This window comes from Squalius cephalus, assembly GCF_949319135.1.
Source record: "Squalius cephalus genome assembly, chromosome: 18".
Classification (NCBI taxonomy): Eukaryota; Metazoa; Chordata; class Actinopteri; order Cypriniformes; family Leuciscidae; genus Squalius; species Squalius cephalus.
Window position 1 is genome coordinate 21725890 of NC_137139.1, and position 13025 is coordinate 21738914.

At 38.5% G+C, this 13025-nt stretch overlaps 1 protein-coding gene across 8 annotated transcripts in view; it reads left to right on the plus strand.

Moving 5' to 3' along the window:
* Positions 1–982: 982 nt before the first annotated feature.
* The window catches only part of fmnl3 (formin-like 3), a 47242-nt gene continuing 35199 nt past the window's right edge, over positions 983–13025 (plus strand). For all 8 annotated transcript variants that reach the window (XM_079849085.1, XM_079849089.1, XM_079849086.1 and 5 more), the window contains exon 1: positions 983–1572. In XM_079849085.1, coding sequence (XP_079705211.1) covers positions 1459–1572 — 114 coding nt within the window. In that variant the 5' untranslated portion in view covers positions 983–1458. The remainder of the gene's footprint in view (positions 1573–13025) is intronic.

Below are 13025 nucleotides of genomic sequence, written 5' to 3' on the forward strand. Positions count from 1 at the left end.
AAAAATTACAATTAGCTCTCTAATTCGATTATTACTAGTAAGAATTACAAATACAGAGCTCTCTAATTCAATTATTACTAGTAACAATTCCAATTAGAGAGCTCTACAAATGAATTGTCTCCATTGACTTCCATTCAATTTTAATTACAACTGAATTGTTACTAGTAAGAATTACAATTAGAGAGCTCTCTTATTCAATTATTATAAGTAACAATTCCAATTAGAGAGCTCTACAATTCAATTATTACTAGTAACAATTACAATTACAGAGCTCTCTAATTGAATTTTTACTAGTAAAAAAACGAATTAAAGATATGTATAATTGCAGAGCTCTGTAATTGAATTAAAGAGCTCTGCAATTGCATTCTTACTCGTAACAACTGAATTAGAGAGCTCTCCAATTGGAATTGTTAGTAGTAATAATTGAATAAGAGAGCTCTCTTTAAATTGTTACTAGAAACATTTCAGTTGTAGTGCTCCGTAATTAAAAATGAATGGAAGTCAATGGAGACATATGATTCATATGTCTCCTTTGACTTCCATTCATTTTTAATTACGGAGCACTACAACTGAAATGTTTCTAGTAAAAATTCATTTGTAGAGCTCTCTAATTGGAATTGTTACTAGTAATAATTGAATTAGAGAGCTCTTTAATTGTAATTTTTACTAGTAATAATTGAATTATGAGCTCTCTAATTGTAATTGCTACTAGTAATAATTGAATTATGAGCTCTCTAATTGAATTCTTTCTAGTAAAAATGCAATTACGACGAGTAACGCTGGGTACAATTTAAGCTAAAACGGCTTGCCATATTGCTACCGCCAAATAGTCCAGAATGAAGTCATTAAAATGCCACAGCGGGGGCTACTGGGATTCCCAATTAGAAATGCTGTAGTTCCAGCTTCCGTGTGCAGGTGGCGACAGAGAGAACGGAAAACCCCAGCCATTCATCTACGCTAGCGATGTGCAGTTTGTATACTTGTAGTTAGAGGGTGGGATGGGATCAAACGCATCTCGCATGTCGAAAGCTTTCATTGTGGACGCAGTGAGTTCACAGATGAGCACTAATCGGGATCCCACAAAATAAACAAAAACTCGACAGCATAGACAAGAGAAGAGAGACAACAGAATAAAGAAGAATTAAGAGGACTGACTGCTTGACATGGATTGTCCAGACATCTGCAATACAATACTTTTTAAGAGGACAGCAAAGTAATACTTTTGGGATTTTTATTCACTTACATGATTTACATGATCTCATCATTATTTAATATTAGTGCAAATTAGGAATCGGTTCTGAAAAGGATAACTTTTTTCTTTTTTTGTTTTTTAACAAAACAAAAGTGGAATGTAATCGCACGTATTGGATGTATATTGGATTTATAAAGGACGCCGGGAGGCAAAGACTGAATTATACACAGAGCATCTGAATCCTGTATCACTTTATAAAAGTAAATATGGGGAATATTGAGAGCGTGGACGGGCAGTCTGAGATGAAGCATCATATCATGCCCTTGAAAGTTCCAATGCCTGACCCAACAGAGCTGGAAGAAAGATTTGCCATAGTTTTGGTGAGTATGCAACAGTTACGTGTATAAATATAGAGTGTAGTGTGTTTTTACGTTTAAAAAATATATTTCAAACTTTTTCTTAGGCATTTAAAATATTTGTATTAAGTTTATTTTCACTTTATCTTAAAAGTATTTACACCGTGTATTTACATTAAATCATAATGTTAGCGTTCCCTTCATTTAAAGTAACTATTATTGTTTTCATCCAGTGTTCCTATTGATATTGCTTGGCATCTCAAACTTTACAGTGATAATCACAACGCTTAGACGAGCTAAAGAGACGTGTTGACATTTCTCTGATATGTTCCGTATGTCAGCAGCTTTATGACTTTCTCAAATGTTTCACTGCCACCCCCATTTTGTTACTCGCACGCTTCTCCTCAGTCCTTTTGTCTCTGAAGCTTCATCACGAGCGCTGACAAATGATGTGATATTTCGCGTGAGGGTGAAAGACACAGACACAAAAGTCACTTTACATCCCAAAAGTTTTCTTTGGTAAAATGACATACAGGGAAAGAGTGTAATTTTGTGAGGGATGTAATGTAATTCATCTCCTCATAGAGCGCAGCATTTTCTGAATTCCCCCAAAACTCCTACGAGCGAGAGATGGTGAGAGATCCGCCTCCTCTCTCTCTCTCTCTCTCTCTCTCTCTCTCTCTCTCTCTCTCTCTCTCTATCCAGCGCCTGCTGCTGTGAAATCTTTGAGCAGATCTGTGTTGAACACACACTTACACACTCATCTGTCATTATGAATCTGACATTATGAGGCAATCAGGCGTGTTTATGTAATACAGTAACTGAATCAACATCATAGCATTTGTAAACATCGCCCACCCCTAATCTGTCATCTTGTAGATTCTTTGTAGTTTTTTATTTAGACTTTGTTGTTAAACTGTTTATCTTTGTTTGCGTTTAAAAAAAAAAAGATTAATAACTACTTCCTTACATTTCATTCTTAGTTGTTCTCTGAGGATAAAAAGTCAGTCAGTCGGTCATAGATAGATAGATATTTTTTAATTGATCAAAGAGTTGTAGTTTAGCAACAAAGTGACCTCATTCTCTCCATACTGGACTGATGCTGGAAAGACTGACCATCCCAGGGTGGATCCGAGGTCAGTTTTAGAGCCTTGTCGACAGTCTTTAAGTTCGGCCAGATTTCCTCTCACTGCTTTAACTCTGTGGGAAAGCATAACATTTTGAGTCACATTTGTTTCAGTGCTGTTATCGAATGGCAGCATGTGCTGGGCTCTGTCTGTCCCACTCGAAAGATAAAGGAACATCAAAGTGTGTGTCTCATAGTCAGAGAGCGCTCCACTCAGGAAAACAGGCCTTCGGCTTCACGCTAGATACTGATTAGACTCACACAGGTTGAGAGTGTTTCTTCCGTCATCGATTCAGTCTGAACAAAACCACATTCTTACATAGTAGTCACATGTGCGTGTTTATATGCATTCAAAAGAAACAAATAGGAAAAATGTGATTCTGACAGCCACAACCTCTCTTTTATTGTGCATTTATAACTTTCCTGACAGCATACAGTGACGTAACCCTTTGATTTCCGATGTGCAACTGCTTGTGATGCACATTTAGCTCAGTGTGAGGTAAGGTTGTATCTGCTCGTACCATCTTTCCTCCCTCAGACACACGCTCTCAGACGGACAGCGCATAATGATGTCATAGGTGTAGGCTGTGCCAGCCCAGCACAGTAATATCCGTGCACTGATGGCTTTAACAGGAGCTTAGCACACAGCAGGGCGGGCTGTGTGTGGAGATGGATCAGGGGATGAGATCCCTGGGTTACATCAGACGACTTCATGCACCCCGCTAATAAAACGCTTGGTTCAGGCCTAACCGAGCGCATGTGCCGTATACATCGTTTTGCTCTTTTTCCTTTGTCTGGCTGATTCAGACTCTGCTTCATCTCAGCTCTCTGCGGCTGGAAACAGCTGCCTGACATTTTTCCCTCGTTTGCGAAAGGAAATTGCATTGTGGAGCTGGCTGAGGCTAGTTTCTCCAGCAGTGCCTAGAGAGTTTAGTGTGTTGGCTACTGGCTTTCTTGATGTTCTCAATCTAGACTATTGCATTGGTTTGCTTTGGTCACGCTGCCTTCAAGCTTCAGTCAGAAGACTGATGGTTTTCTTTATTTAAATTAGCAACATCTTGACTAAATATGTGTAACGGAGGCAAGCTAGTAAGAGCTGTGAGAGAAAACATCACTCCCCTAGTCTAAAGAGTCTTTAGCATCCTTGTTAGCTCGCCTGCCTCCCATACTGGAGACACAGGTTCTAATCCTCCTCGGAGCACCTTCCATGTCGGAGACGCAGGTTCGAATCCTGATTGGAGCGCCTCCCATGCCAGAGATGCAGGTTTGAATCCTGATTGGAGCGCCTCCCATGCCGGAGACGCTGGTTCGAATCCTGATTGGAGCGCCTCCCATCCCGGAGACGCAGGTTCTAATCCCACTCGGGATTTGAGTAGGACCTGTTACATATGTACATATCAGATTTCATAATGACTTAAAAAGGATAGTATACCTAAAAATGAAAATTCTGTCATTTTCCCACTTTTTCTCCCAAAAAGATTTTTTTTTTTTTGGATGATTTATCCCTTTAAGAAGAGTTTTTTTGTTTGTTTGTTTTGCAAGCTTACGAAGTAGGTGTGTTAAAGTCAACATAAAGACTGTTCTCTCTCTTAATCCGATCCTGGTCTTATTGTGCATGATTCATCAGCACACATTATTCCAAATACATGTTTGTCTTTATAATCTTCATCAAAATGTAGGCTCCACCTTGTGATCACCATTCCCTCTTATTTTCAACACTTCTCCTCTAACCACCTGACTTCGTTCTGGGAGCTTTTCGCAATCCAATCAATTCGCAAATGTCTCGTCCAATTTTTATCAAAAATCATACTTTTTCATTCAGAAATACATTAAATTACAGAAATAATATCACAGGCAACCAATGAAGACCATATAGGTTGGCATTGTGTGAATTTGTTACAAATTTGTTACAAACCAACATAGATTCGTGCATGACAAATAAAGCTTATTACTGACGACTTGTTTCAGGCAGTTCAGAATCGGTTCCTTCTTTTGGGAGACAATAACTCCATTTATTGTGCACTTTGATCTTCAAAACTTTGCAGACCTTTTACATTCACAAGCAGCTACATTAAAAAGGTAGCCTAATATCAGAAAAAGCATAATAGGGGCACTTTAATGTGAATTTATCAGGTGTAACTCATTCTTTATCCTTAATTAGGTTTTTTTGTATTGTTCTTTGGCTATTTGTTGCTATTTACTTCAGAACTTCTGCCTTTTTATCTAAACTGTGGCTGAAAGGCCAAATTGCAAGTTACGTGTGAGGTTGTTGTTTTTTTTTTCATTTACTGATGTGTGATGTAAGCATGCAAGAGGATCAATGTAAACCTGAAATTTCCCACCAAAATCTGAACTGACAGCTCAAAAGAGACTGCCCGATAATGGATTTGTGTTCATTTTAACCTTGCAGTTTTAACAATGTAGGTGGAACCCTAAATCCATATGGAATATTCTATGGTAATGGAACACTCTTACACCTCACTCTCTGTCTGAAACTGAAGTTGGGGTCTGGCTTCCTGGCTAAACTTCTCCATATGGGCCTCTGTTTTGTTAAAGAGACAGGAGGTGTAATTTTTTTTCTGGTGCAGCCATGGAGCGGGAGATGTGTGTGTGATATCCTCTTTCAAAGTGCTCCCGCTCGACTGCACTGCGGCGGATTCCTGCGGTCTGCTCTCGGTTAAAGCCACGGGAGAACTTTAGAGAAGGAAAATTCCCTTTGAACTGGCTGTCTGCCACTATGCACCGTTGTAATGACTTTACCAACACTTTTAGCAGAATGCCATACTGTGGGGCTATTTCAAAGTCCTACTGGGTTTATTGTCTTGTTTGTCTACTATGAAGTACACGCAGAGAGATTTGCCATCTTGGTTATTGTAGTAAACTTCTACTTTTCCCAATTCAAAGAGCTTTAGTTGTGCGAGTGTTTAAGTGCGTGCTTTGCCACACAGGAAGAAGCAACAGTGACCCTTCCTGCCCCATTGCTTGTCAGTGTGACCCTTGACACTGTGCTGTCCATCATGTCACAGTATTTGATAGATGTCACTCAAGTAGAACTAATGGAGTCAAGCTGTGGCTCCTGTTTATGGGACATTAAACCTAAATCATTTTCATTAGTTTGGCCTGTGTTTCGGTTATCCGCTCTGTGTGTCCGGTCAGCCTGCTTTCGGGCCGAGTGGAGCGCTTCTAAAGAGCCTGCAGGTGGGGAGGAATCGGCCATTGTTTGTTTGTTATGCCGCAGACTCATGCTGTGGGAGTGTACATCTGTCTCTCGTATGGCCCCGTCGCAATGTCAGCGCTGGGATGTCTGAGGCTCCTCTCTGTGGGCATCCTTGTCCTACACGATAACACACGTATGCATTAAGTCTGACAGGTTTTTGTGTTGTGCTAAGTTTAAAGTGCCCCTATTATGCTTTTTTTAAATTTTCCTAGTTTTGTTTTGGAGGTCTGCTGCAATAAGTTTACATGCATCCAAGGTCAGTACATTGCAGCATCAACTCTTTTCTCTCAGTGAATGAAACGGTTCAATCAATGATTCAGGCTCTCTAAACCTCTCTGAGAGCCTACTCTGCTCTGATTGGTCAGATGACTCAGTGCGTGTCGGAAATGAAACGCACAATACCTCTGAATTTCAGCTCTGGAGGCTTCATTAGCAATTGCAGTTATACAATCAGTAACGATGGTGTCGGTTTTACTGTATTAGTTCGAGCCTGAGTTCGAGCCTCATCCTTTGGAAATGCATACCAAGTGGATTTGCTTTTGCAGCTCAGGGAACTGTCTCTCAGCTACAACTACAGTGTTTGAGGTCGGGCCAAAGTAGAAGTTGTTCGTTGGCAGCCAATAAAGAAAATATAGACTGGCATTATGCAAATTTATTACAAATCTACGTAGATTCATGCAGGAAATAAGACTGGAATTACTGACTGCACTTTGATTTTCAAAACATTGCAGACCTTTTACATTCACAAACAGCTACATGCAAAGTAATATCAGAAAAAGCATAATAGGGGCACTTTAAAGGGTTAGTTCACCCAAAAATGAAAATTCTGTCATCATTTACTCCCTCAAATGTTGTTCCAAACCCGTAAGACTTTCGTTCATCTTCGAAACACAAATGAGCTTTCTGTCCCTCCATTGACAGTCTACGCAACTACCAATTTGATGCTTCAAAAAGTTCATAAATAGATCGTAAAACTAAACCACATGAATTGAATTGAAAAGAGACACCATCGCTTTATGATTAACAGATTTAATTTAAGCTTTCATTCATATATAAACATTCATCAATGCACACATCAGTTGTGGTAAATGGAAGCTCAAGCATGTTTGCTTGACGTGCGAGAACCAATGAGGTTCATTCTTGTGTTACGCAGCACGTTTGAGCTTCAGCGAGAACCAATGAGGTTCATTCTTGTGTTACGCAGCACGTTTGAGCTTCAGCGAGAACCAATGAGGTTCATTCTTGTGTTACGCAGCACGTTTGAGCTTCAGCAAGAACCAATGAGGTTCATTCTTGTGTTACGCAGCACGTTTGAGCTTCAGCAAGATCCAATGAGGTTTGTTCTTGTGTTACGCAGCACGTTTGAGCTTCAGCAAGATCCAATGAGGTTTGTTCTTGTGTTACGCAGCACGTTTGAGCTTCAGCGAGAACCAATGAGGTTCATTCTTGTGTTACGCAGCACGTTTGAGCTTCAGCAAGAACCAATGAGGTTCATTCTTGTGTTACGCAGCACGTTTGAGCTTCTGCAAGAACCAATGAGGTTCATTCTTGTGTTACGCAGCACGTTTGAGCTTCAGCGAGAACCAATGAGGTTCATTCTTGTGTTACGCAGCACGTTTGAGCTTCAGCGAGAACCAATGAGGTTCATTCTTGTGTTACGCAGCACGTTTGAGCTTCAGCAAGAACCAATGAGGTTCATTCTTGTGTTACGCAGCACGTTTGAGCTTCAGCGAGAACCAATGAGGTTCATTCTTGTGTTACGCAGCACGTTTGAGCTTCTGCAAGAACCAATGAGGTTCATTCTTGTGTTACGCAGCACGTTTGAGCTTCAGCGAGAACCAATGAGGTTCATTCTTGTGTTACGCAGCACGTTTGAGCTTCAGCAAGAACCAATGAGGTTTGTTCTCGCACGTCAAGCAACTATGGTTGAGCTTTTGTTTATGTTTGCTGATCAATGTTTATATGGTATTCATTAAAAGTATAATGAATATATATTTATTTTCTTTCCTGTTAAGCATAAATCGAACAAACTTTTTGCTTAAACAAGAAAAAAAATTGCTTGCACGGTAAGAAAAATTCAATTAAATCAACTATATAGTCTAAATTTCTTATGCAGTGTTTGTTGCCTGTCAAGTAAATTTATCTTGTTTCAAAGATTTTTTTGCTGTTGTTGATTTTTTACTCAAGTCATAAACACCAATTTAAAGATGTATTTTTTGTAGTGTAGCTGCCATGTACAATATATCGAACAATATATGCAAATTTACTTGTGGATGGTTTATATTTGGCCGTAGGTGTGTGTGTCAGGCTGTTCTCTTGCAGCTGTGTTGAGGGTCCACTCTGAGCAGTGGTTTCCTCTCCAGCACAATGGAGGCTCTGTGAGTGTGTGTTGTTTTAGAGAAAGGGCCTCTCCCCCCGAGCCCTTTGTGCTCGTTTCTTTTACTCTAGAGCTCGCAGGAACTGCTGCAAGAGTTCTTACTTACAGATAAATACTATTTCTGCACATGTCTGTAAATAAATGTTGTTTCGTTTTTGTCAGTATCACAGAACTTGTGATAAGGAAACCTATGTTTCCTCTTTTTTGACTCCTTTTCTCAGACTCACGTTCAGAAAAGAGTACATCCGTTGTTCCGTGTATTTTAAGGTTGGCAGGACTAAGTGGGTGGTGACTCTGCACTATAGAACTCACCATTATTATTATCTCAGGGTGAATTTACTCACCACATCATTATGACATGGGTCTGGTGGCCTCCTCAGCTACAGATTTTCTTCAGGATTCTGCACAGCAAGTTCCACTTTTCCATGCTGGCAGCATTTTGAGCCACTATGGTGTTTTCATGGATAGATCTGTCTGTCTCCATCTGTCCATCTATATGTGTGTATGTATGTGTTTGTGTGATACGTTTTTCTTGTTGTAAGCATAAACCTCACTAAAATTAGATTAATTAAAAAAAAGAAAAAAAAGACAAATTTAGATATAAATATAAATGAATATATATATATATATATATATATGAAGAGTTCAGATGCAAAAGCCTCTAAGTGCCATCTGAAATTTTTCTTCTAGAATGATCATTTTTATCAAGCTCGTATATTTAAGTGCAGTAATTTCACTCAAATGACAATTAATAGGTAATCTTAATTGTCATTTAAGTGAAATTATGGAACTTAAATACACAAGCTTGATAAAAATGATCATTCTAGAAGAAAATTTCAAATGGCACTTAGAGGCTTTTGCATCTGAACTCTTCATATATATATATATATATATATATATATATATATATATATATCAGGTCAGTTGCCATAAAATATACGCTATGTGTACAAGAGTGTGTGCAGTCGTGCATGTTTCGATGTCAAAGTGAAGCTGTCTCCTGTTATCCCATTCCTGTTGTACTCTCTGTGTATATCCGTTATGACCCTGTTCCTCTCCATCTCCTGTGTGGCCGACCGAAGACGCAAACAGGACATCCTCCTTTTAAGTCAGCCAGAGGCTGTGATTCACTATAAATTATATTTGCCGAATGTTTATCTCTATAAGCTCAGTTCCTTCTTCATAACTCCAGATCTGATTCACATGGTTAGAATTAATTCTGCCCCTATTTAATAACTGAGATGTGTTTGATCATGACACCATTAAAGAGAGTCTGAATAATTAATGTGCCGCAGATCCTGTCAAGTAGAAAGAGAATTGCGACGTCACATCTGGAATCCTCATCATGATCTTCAGCAGTTCCTGAAATCAAAGGAAATATTTCTAATGAACCACATCACTGAAAAGAATAGTTCTTAAATGAAGCTCAAGAAGACACTTTCACATAGCATGCTTAAAAGTGTACATTTTTCTCAACATTTTAGATAAGAATGGCCAGGTTGTCTTACGAGCTTCTGAACTTTTCTGTTTTAAAGGGAAATGTGTTTCTGTGTCTTTGACCTGACTTATGATTTGTGGCAGACATGAGGAGTTGCTAAAAGCTCCAGGGAATCTGTTGGTGGAGAAGAGCATAGTTCAGTAGTTTGCAGGAGGCACACCACAGCTGTAGACCATCGAGGCGTTAATGGCCTCATCAACATTACAACATCTGTGTTCACCAGTTAACGCTCGCTGTGTTGTTGAGAAATTTGAGAGGGAAATTTCATATGCCGTGCTTTTTCAGTGTTCTCTAACAGTTCTGAACTGCTAGTTTTACTTTCAATGAGCGAGTTCATTCTCTTTTCACAGCTGATAATAGTGGTGTGTCCTGGGGCAGATAAACAAAGGCACCACAATCTGCAGTGAAACCTGGTGAAATGGTCATTACAGAAAGGTTTTCGTGTGTAAATCATTTTAATTAATAATTATATATATTTTTAATAATAATAATAATAATAATAATATATTACTATATATTGTTATTATCATTTTTATTTATTTTTAATTATATTATATATTTTAAATTATTATTATTATTATAAAAAAAATTTTTTTGAATATTTTATTGTAGCCTTAGCCTATTATTATTATTATTATTATTATTATTTTACGTATTTTTATTATATATTTTATCTACTTCAAATTATTATTTATTATTATGTATATAAATTAAATGTTTTATTTTGTTTATTTTACTTTTATTTATTATATTTGATTTATTATATTCAACTTTAAGCCCAAACTATACTTCGGTTTTTATGCTTATGCGCAGTTCAGTGCGCGTGACGCAAATTTCGTCACCAGAATAGTACGCATGCAGCCTGATATTTGTAACAGCATGCACTTTGTACACGCAGGTCCCACATGGGCATTGCATTGGTTTTGCGCTAACCAGTTTGTTCCACAAGCCATTTTTTCACAGTAGAAAACAGAACAAAAGAGACAGAAACAACAACAAAATATCGGAGACTGCAACAACAACAGAAGCCTGAAAAGTGATTGTGTGAGGGGGTTATGAGATGGCCGAAACTTTAAACTTTAAAGCTACAATATGGATTTTCTTTTTCGCCGCTAGGGGTCGCTAACTTCTTAAAATAACAAAGGCGTAGGTTGATGACGCATAAGCGGAATTATGGAACTTGCCGTCATGCCGAAGGATCTAATAATGTTTATGGATGAGTGTGAATACATTGATGTTTTTAATAAGACTGTGGTATAAAGCAGGTCGTGATTGCTAATGAGAGAGATATCAGCGCCACACGCGAGTCCTGCGGATATAAAGGAATAAGGACATTTCATTCTACCGAACTACCCACAAGTGCTGAATTAATACTCACACAGGTCATTTTATTTATCGCTGTTTCACTTGGTCTACACTATCACACTAAACTGCATTTGAGTGTGTTGAAAGTTGTAATGGTATTCTATGTGTTAGTTTGTCTGTATGAGATTAGCAGTAAGCTAGATCAACATTAGAATAACATACTGATCACATTCTAACATTTCATCATGTTGAGGTGTATAACATTGATTAGTTTTATGTACACTTGCTCACCTCTACATTTGCGTGTCACTGTCAAGTCGAAGTTTGTCACGGACGTGGAGCTTTCGGCATATTAATCCTCATTGTAGTTCTCCTTTTGTCCCAAAGTCTGCTTGCCATGGTCCATAATGTTCGAACGAAACAACAACAGCGTGAGCGTGCCGCTAGACGTAATGCAGTTGTCCACGTCTATCACCATGGTTACTATGGCAGTACGAGCGGAAACCAGGAATAACGCGGATATTACGTCATTGACAGGCTACAAGTGGGACAGGGCGACAGGGACGAGCCATTATTTAAAATGGGAATTTCTCTGAAATTAAAAATCTTTGGGAACTTTTGGGATATTGTAAGTACGCAACTGCAGGAAATATATCACACTGTGCAAGTGATTTTTGGATATTTTATTACAAAAATCGTACATATTGTAGCTTTAAAAGAATACAAAGACATTTTTATCAGTCATAACTTAGACACTGGACAAAGATGAAACTTTCTAGAGCGCATGTGCCTGCATCCGTGCACGCTATTAAATGGAGTATACTTTACGTTAAAAAAATAAGTATACTTTGGGCTTAAATCCTGAATGGTTTAGAATGGGGATTGTTTGTGTTTCTTATATAAACAACTGGTGGGGGATGGTGTGGCAGTTCACTAGTACCTTGACCTCACTCTTTCTGTGGTGGGTGGATGGGACATTTGTGTTTTGTGGATTTGCTTTGTTGTGATTGCCTGGTTCAGGTTACTGGTTAGGATTGGGAGATTAGGTGTCATTGCAGTGAATGGAGGATAGCATTTTCTCACACTCCATTTTGTCTTGCTCAGTGCCAGGAGACTTGCTTGAGAACTGCCCTGTTCTCCTTTTGGTCAGAGTAAACTGTTACTTTTAAACTAAATTTAAAGGTGGAAGTCCCCCTGGGCTTGTGATACCCTTCATGGCTGAGGTGCCTGTGCTTCTTTCTTGTATTATACTCTGTTTCAAGGAATAAGAGGAACAGAAGCTTAAAGACTTCGTGTTGATGTGGTTTTGTAAAATATGGAAATTCACCCATGAACCCAATACTGTCGTTTACATGTGATATGTGATGTCATTGCTCAAGGTCATTTTCTTCAGTGAGACTCTGTTAGTCATTCTTCTGGGAATGTCCTGCAAGAGGGTCCATAGACAGATATATAATTTTATTTAAAAATATAAATAGCATTAATTCCAAATATCATATCATATCATATCATGTTATACTATATTATTGAATTAATATCTAACTATGGTATAATAATGATCAGTGAAGGATCATAGAAGGGTATTATCTTTTAATGTTAATAAAATTCGTCCATGTTTGTCGTAGGGCCAGTGTTTTCAACCAGGGTCTACAAATGTACTGCAAGAGTTTTTTTTGTAAGGAAAGAATGTTTGGAAAGTTTTAATATTTTACTGCTTTATTAATGACTGTACAGAGGGGTTTCTTCAAAACACACTTTTCCCCAAAAGTACCAAACAATTTTGGAAAAATGGGAGGAAAATGCTTCAGCTCAGTGTGACGTTCAGTAAGAGCTATTATTTCCCATTCAAACTCGCAGTCCACTAAATCTGGCTGGGTTGGTGTACATTCCTCAGGCCCTGCGTTGACGCTCGGCGCCTGGGGACCTATTAGGTAGAGCTCAGTAGCTGAACGGC